Source organism: Dryas octopetala, chromosome 2, assembly GCF_963921425.1.
Source record: "Dryas octopetala chromosome 2, drDryOcto1.1, whole genome shotgun sequence".
Classification (NCBI taxonomy): Eukaryota; Viridiplantae; Streptophyta; class Magnoliopsida; order Rosales; family Rosaceae; genus Dryas; species Dryas octopetala.
This window is the reverse complement of record NC_141367.1, coordinates 21,263,363-21,280,733: the sequence shown is the minus strand read 5'-3', so window position 1 is coordinate 21,280,733 and position 17,371 is coordinate 21,263,363. Positions and strand designations below refer to the sequence as shown.

General features: G+C 33.8%; 1 protein-coding gene across 1 annotated transcript; it reads right to left on the bottom strand.

The window, feature by feature from the left end:
- Nucleotides 1-3,582: 3,582 nt before the first annotated feature.
- On the bottom strand, nucleotides 3,583-9,630 carry LOC147294035 (Protein kinase superfamily protein). Its single transcript, XM_086231669.1, has 6 exons — nucleotides 8,158-9,630; nucleotides 7,324-7,445; nucleotides 6,860-7,068; nucleotides 6,596-6,770; nucleotides 4,688-4,822; nucleotides 3,583-3,897 (listed from the first exon to the last, which is right to left on the bottom strand). Exons 1-6 carry the CDS (start codon nucleotides 8,468-8,470, stop codon nucleotides 3,691-3,693), a joined length of 1,161 nt encoding a protein of 386 aa, XP_086087795.1. The 5' UTR covers nucleotides 8,471-9,630; the 3' UTR covers nucleotides 3,583-3,690.
- Between the last annotated feature and the right edge of the window lie 7,741 nt (nucleotides 9,631-17,371).

The following is a 17,371-nucleotide window of genomic DNA, read 5'->3' as shown; positions in this document are numbered from 1 at the left end:
TTTGCTAGCCTTCTAAAATAATTTGCACTCAATCAAATCGGAACGTACAGTTTGAGATTTCCCCAAAATATAGAATAGGCGCTATATAGCGTATGGGGTGCTAAAGGACAGCCAACAAAATACGTAAAATAAACAAAATGAAAAGTTGGCCAAGGAATTATCGACATTTGTTCTTATCACCTACTCAGACCCATTTCGTGTTGAAATTTCTAACTCATCAATATGAAGCATTATTGTCCACTTCCCTCTACTGTCCAAACATCTGATTAATTGCTACAACTTTTAACATTTTTCCATTTCTATTAGACCAGCACTTTCTCGATTCCTAGCCCTTTTCATAATTTCGGGTAAAATTAAAAGTCGCACTTTCATATTATTGTCCCACTAAAAAGCATGAGTTGTATCTTGTATGTAATGCATGACTAGTTAATGTCCCACTATATTCAAATTAACATCTTATTGTGATCAGCTGACAAATGAACTTGGATTTTGGACTCGGTTCATTGTATATATTTCAACATATTCTCTCCATATTTGGATACAGACAAAATCTGAAATCATTACCTCCAAAATCCACTGGAATAAAATTTCCAGCACGGCAGCAACTCACATACTCTGTTCTTTTCTTTTTTTTTCTTTTTCTGAATATGTATATGGTCGATTTAACGTCCGTATTCTTGATAGCATAAAATAAAAAACACTGCTTGCTTTGTATTATATCAATGGATGAACCAAACAAAGATAGCGTCTGGGTTCATTGGTGCTTTTAGAATGAAAAACTTTCTGAGTTTTTCACTTTTGGTGAGGTGCCTCTCGATAAGGAGAAATTTTTCCTAGATAAGGTGATCAACTGCTAAAGTATGAATAATTGAATATGACAATGACGTAATCAAATGGCCCTAAGTTGTGACACCCCACTACTTCCAAAAGGTTAAAACTAATTAAAATATTTGATTGGGTAAATAATATATATATATATAGGATATCATATCAGGATTTAGGAAGGAGAACTTTTTTTATCTAGTTTTTGGCATTGGCAACATCAAGATAAAGGTAATTTGTTACAGTTACCGGATCTTTTTTACATATATTTTGGCAAGTGCTATTTGCACTCTCAACAGTGCGGAAGTGCAAATACCATTATCATTTGGCCAAAATTAAAGATATCGATCAAATTTGTTTTCATTTTGTCCTAAATCCTAATTCATAGCTGGGTTGGCCAAAATCAATGTGGGATCGGACTCATGCTAATTTGTTGCATAACATTAGTGAACATGAACATGAACAACACACTCCTTATTTTTTATTTGTTACATTCAAGAGAATCAAACTCTTAACCTATTATAATCCTAACACATTAACTCTCACCCACTTTCACCACTTGGACTAACTCTAAGGACTTGCACTTCTTATGGTTTCAAAACCATAATTTTGCAATCTGATTATGTTGACAGTATGTATCACTAAATGGTTATCAGCATGTTTTATTTAAGTCTTCTACATCTCTGTTAGAAATGGAACTATAGGCTTGAGCTTCAGCTAGTAATCAGTGTCAACCCAATATATGGACTACTTGCTGCCCCATCATTAATTAACTGTGCTTAGGCATGCATAAGGACATTGTTGGTTCCACTTCCACTAGGAGTGGGGAAAGCTTTTGAGATAAATTCCTCGTCGAAAATATGAGGGCTTTGCTAGTGGCTTATAAGGGTTTAAGTTACTCTTTCATGACCAATTGATTTTGGAATAGATGACTAGATTTCTTTATAGTATCAGAACAGATTATCTACGTCACCCAATATAAATTGTCCACGTGTTAGGCTTAAATGACGTCACACGTGCGGGGGCGTGTTGAGAAAAATCCTACATAGAAAATGTGAGAGCATTGCTAGTGGCTAGCTTATAAGGGTTTGAGATACTCCACCCATGACCAATTGATTTTAGATGAATGCCTAAATTCCTTGAAAAGCAACAGCTAGCTAGAGGAGGAGACAAGTGAAGTGAGGTTCATCCTCATCCATCACCAAAATGGTCCGACTAGAATTCCACTTGTATTATTTGGTAAGCGCATCAGAATATGAGAATATCAGATCTTGTTCCATATAAGGTCTTACATTTACAACAAGCTCTTTTTCATATGTTGAGGGTATAGGGAGAAATTTCTGTGGCATCTAAGTGCCTCAAAGACACTAGGATTCCACTCCAACTAACCCCAATTGGCTACAAAATTAATAGTAGCATCCCACTAAAAAACAATATTTCTTTTTCATTCAATTCATGTGTTAAAATTTTTAAACTTTTTCTCAACACAACCTACCAAATTCCCAGAGCAGCCGAGCCGGCTGGCTTAGAACTTAGAAGCATCAATTATTTTGTTGTTTTTGCTTATTTGAATATGCTAGATTGAATGGATAAGCCAAAAGACTCAATAAGTCAATACAAATCTAAATACAACTCCTAAATACGTTTCAATAAGCTGCTCAACTTGTTTTTCAGAAGTTCCATCTAATCACTGTTAATTGGTTGGTTACTAAACTTACAAGGCAATCATGGTTGAAATCTCAACATTGATCACCACTTATGCTCGGATGCATGAACACCTTAATCTCCCAAACATAGCACATCAATACAAATTTTGGCATTTATTTTCAAAATTTTTAGTTTTCACCAATGTCTCAAAGTGTTTCCTAGATAATTTCATATTTAAAAGATAATTAAAAACAACAAAATTATTTTAGTATTGAAAATAGTATAAAAATGTCAAGTTGTGTACATTATATATTTTAATCCTCATATAATTAGTGTTAATGTTATGACACATTTTTTCAGTGACACTACAACCCAAAACATATTCACAATTTTTTTGTATTTATAAGATTTTTATGTATTCATCTAGATATCTACAATTAGAGTTATTTATTATAAGCATGTTAAAAAATTATTATTGAAATATTAGGTTTTACACATTTGTTAAATCTTCTTCACCAATTGTCTTTCACTTTTTGTGCAATACCTTAAAATTTATTTTCTAGTTTGATTTAATTGTATACTTAATTATTTTGTTAACTAAAATTGTTGACGGGCTGAAGGCTTATGCAGATCAACAAGCATGGAGTCATTATTTGAAAAGAGTTTTTTTTTTATTGAAATGTTTTGTTTTGTTCTTTTTTTTTTTTTTTTTATTTTTTTTTTTTATGCTTTAGTAGATTACTTCGAATTTTTCTTTTACTTGAAATTTCTAAAGCATTTAAATGGTTAGAGATCCCAATTTATAGAATCTCTATAATGTTATGAGAAGAGTAGAGAGAAGGCAAAAATATTTTACAAGTGACACATACGCTCAACACATTTGTATTCTCTATAATGCATATTCAATTTTTTTTTTTTTTCAGAAGTTTGTAGGGGCCATGCCCCCTCTTAGTTCCTTGTATATGTTCGGCCCTTGCATCTAGAGACCCACATCACAAATACAAGCTGGAACACAGTTTGATGTAAAGTTCATAAAACCTTTCTTTGTTCATTCACTAAAGAAAAGAGTTTGCAGCACTAAGGGCAAATCTGCAACTGGAAGCACATCCAAAAAAAAAAAAAAACCATCTTTTTTTTTCTGTTCTTTTGTTCATCTTTCTGGCAAAAGAAAAGAGCCGATCAATTTTCTTCGGCATTGGGTACAAATTAAGAATAAAAATTTCAGGGACCGCGAACAGGGGTAAAACAGAAACATCCCGGATTTTTGTCTCCAGGTACCATCCCACCTCCTTTGCTTGTATCTATTGCTTCCAACATTTTCACCACCTCATCCATTTCAGGACGTTTACTTGCATTTGCATCCCAGCACTTGCGCATGATATTTGCTAAAGAACTTGGACAGCATCTGGGGATTTCTGGTCGTAAGTTCTGTTAAATAAACCATGCAGTAAGTACAATGAAACACCCATGAATATTACATGTCAAATCTTTCAAACGGGATATACGAACTTCAATCTTCACAAAGACAACCACAAAAGTTCATTCATTAAGACATTAGTAACTCACCTAAGCCTTCATCTTAGACCCAACCAACTGGGAGAAAATTTAAGCAGTTTTCTTTGGCTATTTCAGATTTTTTTTTTTGTCATTGTAATCAGAGAAATGAAAGATTTAAATAAACGTTGCTCATTGAATGAACAGTAAGAAATCCTATGAAAGTAGATATTTCAAGCTGGGAGACCTGTTTACAACATAGTTATATCCATTTGGATGGAAGGATTTCTATTTTGACGCTAAAGCTACATTGATTGGAAAAACAAAAAATGAATTCAGTTTATTTTCTTTGAAAATATCACAATGTAACAGTTTTAATTTGAATAGCATCTGAAGGCAAGGGTCCATGCTTTTAGATAGAGTAGTGTGAATAACACAATCATAACCTAAACATAACCAAACGTTTATTCTTGAATTCCTAAGAAAGATCCTTCACATGCAAAAGTGAAACCATGTCATATGATGAACAAAAATTCTCTCTCAATGGAATGGTACGTGAGAAGGAAACCATCACAAAGTCCTGTCTGAACCCACTAATTAAATACGATTATAAGGCATGATGTAAGTCCCAACATTTCCAATTTAAACATCAACCTAAAACTGATAACCTGAGACTGCAGAACTATAATATAAAGAGATATATCTATTCATTGAATAAACTGACCTGTCGAACAACTGCAGATGATACATCAGCAAAGCTAAGATCTGGGTAAGGCATATCGCAGCAATAAACTTCCCATAAGCATATGCCAAAGCTGTAGACATCGCATCTTCTATTATAAGGCTTACCATCCAGAACCTACATAAATACCTTGTCAGCTTGATGACTTACTACTGAAAACCTCACATGCTATCACATCAATTACCTCACTGAATGTTGTGTGAGCAGACATGCAGCAAGAGATGTACAGAGAGGAGAATAAGAGAGGTTTTTTTGTTCATTGCCATTCATTCAAGCACAATAATGTAGATAAAATTGATTCATTCTTTTATGTAGGTATTTGTATTTGTAACAAGGTAGCAGCACAAATGATAGTTTACCTCTTCAAAGAGGAACACATTACCAGTGTCCTAGACCAAACCAACCCCAGAACTTTAGGGCTAGTTCCAATGTTCTTCCCAAACTTCTAATTCCGTCAATTAACACCCTAAATTATGCATTTTTTTGATACAGTCCCTATTGTCAAAATCGCACATTAAAATGGATGGGAATTGCATGTGTGCTTCCCACAAGAAAGCCTACACCACATCAGCAATTTTTCAGAATTGAATACCTATAAATGTGTTTTAGATAGGAAACAAGTTTCTTTATGGGAACAACAAAAATGGAATTAAGGAAAGCTCTCACACAACTCATGCGACGAGCCTCTCCTCCAAGGCTCCAACCTACCACCACAAGGCTCCGCCTCATGTGCAATTCTGACAGCCACATCATCCCCCACCAACATGACAAGTCGCTGTTCTACACTGGTGGCAACACCCTTATCATTGTGGTCGACTGCCACACATCCCTCTCTAACCTCTATACCCAGCTCTCTAAAACCCTTCTCTACTGTTGGCCCTTCATGCTCCAAGTATCAGTTCCCAACAAGAACATGAACTCCTTAACCATCGTCACAGCCGACAAAGACCTCGATAACATGATCCATGAGTACAACCGTGCAACCCACAATTATTAAACTAAACCCTCTCGCCTTCACTTATTTCTCTTTCCTCTAACGCTCGACTCGTCGTAATCGATCAAGCCAATTCTCAATAGCATGGATAAAACAAAATAGTACAAGGCTTTATTCCCAAATGCTCTTAGTGGTGCTGCTAGTGTAATCAATATGACTATAAGACTCGGACTTGACCTCATTGAATTACATTCACTTTGTGCCTGATTTTTTGGGTCCAAGTTTTCGTTGCCTTCACTTGCAAACTTGCCTCCAATTTGAGTTATAAGTGTTAGTTTTGTTGGGCAGAAGCAAGAGAAGGGTGGCTTTGTAATACTGTATTCATCATCTCAAATGCCAGCTATTCTTGTCACCTTAGTTCTGCCAGTGACTTCAGCTACTGTATCTGAATCATGTTATCCAACAATGAGGAATCCTAATACGAATGTTAGGCTTGTTTCAAGTTTCAACATGGATGTTGAGAAACCCTTTAAGAGCTTTCCTTAACACCATTTTTGTTGCGGTAGAAAGAAGTTTAGCTTCTACATGTTCACAGCAGGCATATGGCATTTTGGTCACTTTAGAAAAAATGTTAAGGTGGTCTAGGCATGTGGTTTAGGCTTTCTCGCGTGAAGGGTACATGCTTAGCTTGTTTACACATGAAGGGTACATGCGTAGCTTGTTTACACGTGAAGGTCACGAGCCATTTCTATCTTTATAAAAATGCAAAACTAACTAAAAGGTCCATTTATAATTAAGGTGTTAATTGATGAAATTTGAAATTTAGGAAGGTTAATCCCCTTTCTCTTTGTTCTTTCTTTCAAGCTCATGGAGCACCACTAAGAGTTGCTTTATAATTTGAAAAAATATTCTATAGCTACACAAAAACATATAAAGGTTTAACTAGGCATGAATACCTCTGGGGCCATGTATCCAAGGGTGCCAGTTTCGCCAGTCATGTCCCTTGGATTCTGAGCTTCAACACGAGCAACACCAAAATCAGCTATTTTTAGGTTTTTCTGAGGATCAAGCAACATATTTTCTGTTTTGACATCACGGTGTACGATTTTCTTAGAATGCAGATAGCTAAGACTGCAAGGGGAAAGGTAAAAAACCCAGATCAATAAGAATTTTACTAAAAGAATTTATAGCCAAGGAATGTATAGAAAAATCAAACTCACCCTCTAGAGAGATCCAGAGCGAGTTGGATCACAACCTTAAGGGCAAGTTTCTTTTTCCTGTTTCTTATCAAGAATTGTTTTAGTGTCCCACCAGCGAGAAACTCCACAACAACACAACACGCCCTGGCAGGATGAGAAGTTAGACCATCACTTGAAGAACTTTTTGAAGGGATCTTAAGATCTGAAGTTCCCATTGAAGCTCCGATGAACTGTGATTAAAAATGGGGAAGGGAGAATCATTACAACTCAAAAGATTATCCTAAACAAAGTACCACATTGAGGAACTGAATTACTACTATTTTACCGAATCAGTAAGTAAAATGAGTGCTAATTTCACCAATCAAAAATTAAATATCACCAATTTCACAAGATGGAAATGATAATCACTCCACAGCTGTCAATTTTTACATTAATAATCATGGAGATTGCTATAAACTAAAAGGTCAAAGAAAATGGGTTTGTACCTTTGTAACATTAGGATGGTCAAGCTTATGCCAAACAGCAACTTCTTTTTGAAATGATGCCCGCAGAGCAGCAGTTTCAGCAACTGTGGCATAACCATCCTCCCCCCAGTCCAACAGCTTCACTATAACATTCAGCATGAGATTGCAATGAGAATTTGATATAAATACAAACAAAGTGTCAAAACACTACTATGCCACCACTGCAAAGAATTGCAATCAATCTAATTAATCAACAAAGCTTCAATCTTAATGCATGCAAACCACCATGAAAAACTATCCAAATTTCACTGGATTCCTGATAACATTATCCAAACTAATGCAGCAAGCAGCCCAATATCAATAGTTCATAAACAAACTAATTTGCAGAGTTTTAGAACTATAAGCTAAGTTCTCATACTACTCTAAATTATCCCATAATTATGAAATTCTTTTTTTCCACCCAAAATAAGCTCTCCCACTCCCTCCCCACACCTTTTATTGAATAACCCAATATAAATATCCATTATCAGTTCACAGGAATCCTGGCTCCACAAGCTTTCCGTTTTTTTTTTCTTTTTAACTTCTATTTTCAAGATTTTCCCCACATATGCATTAAGAAATTCCACTTCAACATTATAAAGGAACTCAAATGAGATTAATTGCAAAGTATTCAGCATAGAACTACAGAAGATGTATTAAACAAATTGACAATTCATTCTAATTCCAATAAAGTCAGAACAAGATGACAGGTGAATATATCTAATACCAAATATTACATGATTCCATTATGGAACTACACTAAACACAATACGTAAATCAACATCAAATTTACAGTGGAAAAGGGATTATGATTACCTGCAACATCTTGGTCATCATAAGTACCCCTGTATACAGTACCATAGGTCCCTTGAGCTACAACATATCTTATATCCAATTTAGATAAATCAATCTCCCACTCTTCTTTAGGCCCTTTTTCCTCAACGGTTTTGGACCAAACCCTGCTCAAATGCTTCTCAAGCTGTATATCTAAGTTTTTCAAATCAATTTTATCTGCTCTAAAGATCATCTCTTTGTTACTAAAACTTCCTGTACCCTTAAGCTTTTTATTCACACCGTCTCCCTGGTGATCCATCTTACCTTCAAGGTTCTCACTTGACCTCGAATCCATTACTGACAATCAATGCAGAACAACCGAAAAAGAAAATTCCAACCAACAAAGAGTAATGGAAACAACAAAAATAAATGAAAACAAGCTAAACCCAGAAACAATCCGTTAAATTGTTGGCTTAAAATAACATGATCAACAATGATCTCGAATTTTTTGTCGTCATCATCATCTTTGCCAAATTTACATAAAACCCAACAAAGATAAAAGATCAAAACAGAGAAATTGCAAAGCCTTCTTTGGTTAACAATCTAATTCACCAACAAAGCTTTTCTTAAATGAGAAGGAAAAACAATATGAAATAAGACAGAAGATGACAAAAATCTGATGTAAATGAAACCCAATCACAACACCCCAATTGCCTCCAATGTTGACCTCATAACCCAAAAACCAATTTTGTTAATATCCACCAATACGAAAAATCAATAGCAACTTTCCTTTATTTTATCTTCCAAAAGAAATAAAAATAAATTAAACAACTTCAAAACCTCAAGTACCTCATCACCAACCACCTTCCTTTGTTTTCTCTATATTAAAAACACGAAAGCATGAAAGTAAACTCTAAGAAAACGACCACAATTCCCACAAGAGTATATGACCAAAAGACGACCCAGAATGGCAAAAGATATAAAATTCAACAAAAGTCGAAAATACAAACCATCCAGGTGCAATCAGTCAAACCCACGGAGAAGTACCACCAGAATCACGCATGCAAAATCCCCATAAACCCCAAAAACAATAATAATAAATTATAGAGAGACGAAAAGGTTGACTTTGAACCCTATGAAATGGAAGAATAGTGAGAGGAAAAGGCAAGGAATGGGCGGAGGTGGTACGAGCTTTTGGGATTCAAAGGAAAAGGCATGGAATAAGACCCAGAAAGAGAAAGTGATTGATGGGCCATCAAAGTACAGAAAAAGAAGAAGAAGGTGAATAAGATTTAACAGAAATAGGAAAAGGCGACATTTTTGGGGGGTGTTGGGCAGTTTGGGGCTTATGGGTTCGTTTTGGTTTTTGCTTTAGGCATGAGATTTCGAAGAGGATTAACCAAAAACCAGAACAGGCAACCGAACAAGCCCAGAAGACAGAACAAGGCGAATGATAGATTTAGAGAGAGAGAGAGAGAGAGAGAGAGAGAGAGATGCGCGGGGTTAGCTAATGTACGGCTTTGAGAGGAGAGAGAGAGAGTGTTTGTTTTCGATAATTTACTTAAAAAAAAAAAAAAAGGGTACGCGAGAGGTACTTACAAATACGGGAATGGTGGGAAACAAACAAAAGATTCTGTTTTCGAAACTGAAAAGGAACAAACTTTGTTCCACGGGGCGGGTAATGCCCTGTCTGTCTGCTTTACATATTTACATCTACTTTTTACTTTTTAGACGGGCTAAAATTGAAAATTCATTCTTAAAAAACATGTATTTTATAAAAGGGAAAAATTTAATAGGCGATGTCGCAATGTAGCTGGTCAGTGGTCACTCATATAAAAATTTAATAATAGAAAACTATTTTTGGCACTAATAATGTTAGTTGTCCCACATTTTTTTTCCACATTTGTATCTCACCTGATGTGTCATTACTTTACTGGAAGGGTATTTCTTTTTTCTTTTTTAGGTTTTTTTTTTTAATTTGTAGTGTCCAATGTATGAATGTCATGTAAGAATGTAAGATGATATAAAAATGTGGTAAGTGTAACATTACTGTTTTGGCACCCCTATTTTATACTCTCCCACTCTATAATTAAATTTTATAATTTTTAAAGAATAAATAGTATAATATTTTATATAGTTAATTACACTTATACACTTACACCTCTTGAGGTTTTAAAACTATTGCATATGAGATGAAAAATGATGAGAAATTATGCAAAAAAATATGCTAAGGGGTGAAATGGCCTAATAAGATTACTCAAGGTGTAAAGTCCAACTTTAATACAAATATTTTTTTTTATTTATTTATTTTTTTTATCTTATAGAGGGTTATATGCAATAGTTTTGAAACCTCAGGAGGTGTATGTGTAAATTTTGAAACCTCAGGGGGTATATGTGAAAAGACGATAAACTTCAAGGAGTGTAAGTGTAATTAACTATATTTTATACTATGAATAAATGAGGATCAAAATAAATTTTGATAAACATAAGAATAGTTGAGGTTCTTGAGAAAAATTTATGAACGGATTATCATTCAGGTGTATAATGCAAGATGATAGAGAAATAGATAATGATGTAATAAGTAAAATTATAGATAAAATGAAAACTAGATAGTGGTACCTAGAATACCAACTAGGTTAGGAGTGTGTTTGGATAAAGAAAAGCTTGAGGTACAATTTGAGCTAAGGATGTGTCTGTATGTGAGGCGAAAAGGTTTGTCTTAACGAGAATTCCATGAGGTTAATTAGAAAGTATGAGGAGAAGAAGAAGATAAGGAAGAGAATGAACTTGAAAGAACATTAGCTAGTTGGAAAATATAGGGGTTTGAGAAGCCAAGCTTTGAAGTTAGGGAAGGTTGAATTCAAACTCTAGGTTTGGTTATGACATTTTGTGTATTTCGCATAATTGGATTTTATCATATATATTTATTGTCACTTAGTTATTGGCCTAGTAATATTTTTCTTTATAAAAAAATTATTTTGTGTATAAACCATGATACTGCTACGTGACCAATCTAAATGTTAGAATATTAGTGGAAAAATTTATATTTGTGAGTATACTTATATTATAACGTGTGAATTAATTATATCAAGGTGTCGCTATTCGAACCTAATTTTTTTATCAGTAGCCCTAACATACTCTTCACACTCATCTTAATTTTAAAAAATGTTAAAATTTATTAATACATTCAATATATTTTTCTAAATTACTCTTACTTTAGAGGTTTTGGACATTCATAGGAAAGAATCGAAAGATAGACATAGACCCAACATAATTTTCAAAAACCAAATATGGAAAATGAAAATGAAAATCAAAATCAAAATTCTTGCCTGCATAAAAATAGGTGAGAAATGAAATTGAAATATACTAAGTTTACCAAACATGTCGATTGTGATACACTATCTTAGATTATCAGTCCAAGTGATGAAAGAGGATGATAAAATAAATGACAAATGCCATAAGTCCTCAAATATCATCTTTATATAAATGCATCCGAATGGAAATCAACTGGAATTCTAAGGTTAGAATGTTAGATTCAATCCAAAACAAAAATCTATGGTTAGATTCTATATTGGGGAATAGATTAAACAAACAAGACAATTGTCAAATCTTGAGACTTGGGAGTTGGGAACAGGATGGACGAAACAGAGACAAGCTAATGGTATACTTTGTGATTAAACAAAATAAGATAGATTAAAGGAGAAGTTTTATAAAACCATTATTAGGCCATCTATATATTCTTTTACATGACAAATCTCATGTGTGACATATTGTTCCCACTGGTCTAGTATCTTCTTATCCTTGTCCTTCCACAAACTAAGGTCAGGGCTTCGTTTTGTTTTGTTTTTTAATATTAAATAGCCACACTGTTCAATGTGTGAATCTATCATAGTGATGGTCATAGGCTCATAGCATGCAGCTAGTTAAATATGGCATATTCCTCGAAGCTGCTACTTTTTTCACTTGTTTTCTTTTTAAGTTTTTATGATTGAAGGTATGCTGTAGGTTTTATACAGATTTGGCAATGTCATTTTCCTCAAATCTAATGCATTAAAATAACAAAACCAACAATTGAGTTATTGCTAGTATATGTAGATAGAGGGAAAAACAAATAAAAGCACAAACGAATTAATGTACCTATATAAAAAAAGAGCACAAACCCAATGTACCAAAAACAAAAACAAAAAAGAGCACAAACAATACCGTATGCAATTTTGGCCAACTTTTGTCAAAAGAGCAAAGTGATAAACAGGTAGTCATTAGTCAAACTGCGTAATGGTGTTGACATCCCAAGTTCCTATCAGCCTAATTAACCCAAGTAAATGCGTTGCAGCATTGGACTTATGAAACCGACAGTGCATGGCTCATGTGTGTTATGGTTGGCCATGGGTGCAAAGGCATTGTTTAAGAATCGATTAACCAACAGATAATAAATTGTAGAGTAGCTCTCTCATATGAATATGATTATATGACATACTCATATATAACATAATAGTGGATAACAATTAATATTTTCAATCAGAACAATAATTATTGGACCAAAAAATCATAAACAAAGCAACGAGCCAATGACTCATAAATTATTTGACCCTGATATTCTAAACATATTTGTTTAGATATCATACAACTCCCCATAAAAAAAAAAATATATATATATATATATAATACAACTCCAAAAATGGTAGCATTGTTAACCACTTTTGTTGGGCCTCTCAAATGGGCCTTGTGGGTCTAATTATTTGCTACTTGGGCTCCTTCAGGTCCATTTTTGTTAAATTGGGCTACCTGCAGTCCTCTCTTGGGCTAATGTTGTTTACCTGAACTTTTAAATAAATAGATCGGTAAATTTAAGCTTATGGCCTATAATAATTTTGGCTTCAAGTTTTTTGATATCAATGCATGGCTAGTTTTCTCAAATCAATCCATGCACACTTTGAGCTAAAAAGAAGTGGGAAAAGAATGACCACAACTCATTCATATTATTGGATAACAGATATATTATCTATTTTACATTGATTAGAAATTTTTGCATACAACAAGTGTATATAACGCTTATTATCATAATAATTAATCATATGACTAACATACTCAAGATGCAATGCATTCATATAAGAAATCCTCCACATTGACATGCCCAAACTCCAACAAACCTAGTATTTAATCTTAAGTTATTGGGATGATGATTTGAGAGAGAGAGAGAGAGAGAGAGAGAGAGAGAGAGAGAGAGATATGGTCTTCTATGTGTGAAAGAAAAAAAGGATGGGCAAACGGTCTTGCATGTTTGTCAACAACAAAACTTCTGTGCAACAAAACTTCTTTGTGCAACATAACATAGAGAAAAACAAAAGGGCCCCCAGCACCACAAAAGTTATCAGAAACAGTTCCTGACAAATGACCATTGACCCACATGAATTAGACTTACCTACCATGGAGTCACTCACATTGCTCGGCACCATTACTTGTGAATTTTCTTGGTCACTTGTGATTAGAAGAGCATCCAGAATCAATTAAGGTTAATTAAAGTACTAATTAAGTAGTTGGTCAACTAAATCTTATTCTAATAACACAATCTGACATTCACTAAAGCCTAAAGGGGCTCAATGCAAAGACTTTACACAAACCTAAATCACAAGCAGTCATCATACCTCAACTAATTAATACAACTATGCTTATTATGCGCTTACCAATCACTGTATTAGCATGTGTGTCAGTCTAGCTCAGTCAGTCAGTCATATATAATTAAGCAATCAAATTAAGAAAAATAAAATAAAATACCCTACGGGTGTGTGGTGTGGCAGCCACAAAGTACGCATGTAGTAGACACTATGATTTCGCATGAAGTTCCTCTTTCAGAGAATGTGGGGAGTTGGGAAAGAGCAAATTGTGTCATTATGTGGTTAACTTGCTGTGATGTGCTAGCTGCTAGGTTTTCTGCAGAGGCCAAAACATTGTGGGGTGAGGGGTGTCACGTGACATTACTTTCCCTTTATATTTAAGGGACCACATGCATGCGGCATGCCCCTACTAAAGGACACCCACCCTATTCAGCATTGAGTATTTCACTACCAACTTTGTAAAAGTGATAAAGTTGAAAGGTGAACATTGAATTATGAAGCTCACCCTAGCTACTATATACATTTTAATTTTGCTGCCTTCCAAGTTGCCAATGTGACGTGAATGTAGAACCTTGATCGGACCGTACACGTGTCTTTATGACTCACCGATCGATGTTGATCACTCCGTGGGGCACGAACAAGAGGATTTGATTAAGACGTACTTTGATGTGAACGCCCAACAAACCATGTCATATCTTCTGTTAATGTTCCTTTGTCTAGGGAATGGATTGGAATAATTGGATAAATATTGTAAGGGTAACTAACAACGTATTTATTAATCCCATAGTTTAAATAAAAACTTATTAAAACAAGTCTCTGCAGTTTTGTGTTTGGATTTTTGACTTATACGTATTAATTTTTCACATGCAAGATAAAATTAGAAGACAGACATTTCAAAATTTTTAGATTAATATAATATTGGATGTCACTAATATTGTTAGTTTAAGCCTACTCAAATAACAATAAGTTATAGTTGGTGTCGTATCCAAATTGAAATGGCTGTAGAAATGCTTCATCCACACTCAAGTTTGATCCCTTCTTTTTTCTAATAAAAAATAATAATAAGTTAATGACAACAAAAATCAACACCCACTTAAATGTGAGCTGCACCATTATTAATTTTTTTTTTTTCCTGTGTGGGCCGCTGATTTTGGTGTTTATATAAAAAAACCCCTAAATTAAGGGCTTATGGCCAAAAAGAAATATATACATGATGTCTATCGTGAATGATGGACCTCAAACCTAGCGAATAACGAACGTTTTGAAATCCCAGCGCGCCAAAACTACAGGGCCTGGGTTTCGCTGTCGTTACATTTGGTGCAGAGATTTAACGGTAGAGTAAATGCCAAGCACTATAAATTATTTAGACATTCTCCAAAAGACCATATACGAACTAAACATTGGCGTTGGCTTCAGTGCTTCACTATAATTCAGAGGGCTAAAATAGTAAATAACAAAGAAGATGATGACAACAGTAATCGACAAATAATAAGTTTTCATTTATATGATTCACGAGAAGTTGATGATCCTTAATTCATTGTTCACCCTTTTTTTTTTTGGTAATAAATTGTTCACCACCTTATAAATGACATGTTTTATCAGTTCAAGGTTTTTACTATTCATTTATTAATTTAGTCATATTTTTCATGGACCCCTCCATAAACATTTTAGGGCGTTACATGCATGGTGGTCAAATTTTTATTATGATACATGTTTTTTTTGGTAATGGTCTTAAATGTTCATTAATTATGTTATGGACCTATGGTCATCTTTAATTAGTAAGGTTTTCCAACGGTTTTAACATCTTTTGGGCGGTACATATATTTAGTTGATGTGAGAAAGTATGTACACGTGATTTTCTGTTGGTCTTAAAACTTATAAAATCACTCTTATTAAATGGCAAAAGAGACTCTTACTGTATAAAAAAAAATGTAAGTACATATAAAATGGATCTTTCACCAAAAATATTGTGGGATTTGCAAGTATGAATCTTTTGCTTATGTTTTTTGGTACTATAACCAAAACCACATTGTTTTTTGTTTTTTGTTGTTGTTGATACCACACATTGTCTTGATATGTATGATTATGTATTTAGGGTTTAGCATTTAGAACTTACATTTGAAATAATATGATGATTTGTAAGCTTAAAATGACATAGTTTGGGGCATAAATACAATATAAACATATGAAATATAAGTAGAGGACCCATACTCTTGCTTGTAAGAAGCCAACGATCAAGAAAAAATTCACTTTAAGATATCTTATTAATTAGTAAAAGAAATATGAGATGTTGAACCACATCATTTTGAGATATAAGATTAAGTTTTTAGCATTGAGAGTTTAGTATTTGGACTTTATATTGAAAATACAATTAAGAATAAATTAGTGTAGGATGCATGACAAGCATCCTACTTAACCTCTAGTACACCTATTGTTAAAATATAACAATAAGGTAACAATTGTAACTTCTAGGTCACTTAGCTTATTTAGTTTAGTTTCAGTCCGTTTTTTTTAGATTTGTTCATTTTGAATGTTCTTCTTTCAAATTCTCTTAGTTTCTTTGGTATATAAAACTTATATTTGTCCAAAATGTAGTGAAAATATGTATGTAGTCGCAGTTTCAGTTTTATGACGCAGTTTCATAGTTTCAATTTGCAATTTCAGTTTGGCACTTGCTATAACTGTTTTGGGTGGGTTGAGTTTGTGTTAGTTTCAGTTTTTAATTTTGGATGGGTTGGGCTTGTGTTAGTTTTAGTTTTTATTTTGAGTGGGTTGAGTTTGTGTTAGTTTAGTTTTTATTTTGAGTGAATTGAGCTTGTGTTAAAGTTGGCCTTCTAAAAGGTTACCTGCAAGTTAAATTTATGTGTTATGGTGATTTTGGTTAAGTTTTTAGCTTGTCAGTACTTTGAAATTAACGCATTCTATAATTCATTACAAACCTAAAATAGCCTCATTTTGGATATAAATATAATACCAATATATAAAATATAAGTAGAAAAACCAGACTTTTACAGTAAGGAGTAACAAACTACGGTAAGATATCTGGTTAATTAATAACAAAATCTAAGAAGTTGAACCTAGACAATTATAATCATGATACAATTTGCGCACATAGAAATCTCGTGTCCTGTCAGAAAAATAAAAACGAAAACTACAGAAACTACGGAAACTACGGTTATAATATTGATACATACAGCTGACATCGAAGTTATTTCTATTGGTCGTTAGACTTATAATTTTAGTGATAAAGCATATTACTTTGTTCAATTCTTGTCATTTCCTTCTCTTAGAATAAAAATGAAAAAAGAAAGAAATATTTCTATCGGCATTGGCCATATTACTATACCATCAACATTAGTTACCCCAAAAGGCCAAGACCCAAAACCACTTGATTTTCCAATTTTCTTCAAGGCAAAAACTGGTCAATGACTCAGTGGGGACAACTATTACAATTCACAAAGTCAAGTAATAAAAGAATGCAAATCAAAGCAATTAATATAAAAAGCAAAAGACTAAAGAAAGACTAAAGGGTAAAGAGGGAAGGGAGATAGTGGGTAAGATAAGAGGAAGAGGAAGAAGATTTTAGAAAATCCAGACACAGTAAACTGTACGTTACCTTTTTTTAAAGGCTGGGTGGGTTA

Bases quoted from the DNA above. Each gene is read 5' to 3' on its own strand.
- LOC147294035 (XM_086231669.1), bottom strand. From the start codon at position 8,470: ATGGATTCGAGGTCAAGTGAGAACCTTGAAGGTAAGATGGATCACCAG. The intron at 6,771-6,859 runs GTGAGTTTGATT...TTCCCCTTGCAG, and splicing joins GCTCTGGATCTCTCTAGAGG to TCTTAGCTATCTGCATTCTA. The intron at 3,898-4,687 runs GTCAGTTTATTC...TTTATTTAACAG, and splicing joins CATCTGCAGTTGTTCGACAG to AACTTACGACCAGAAATCCC.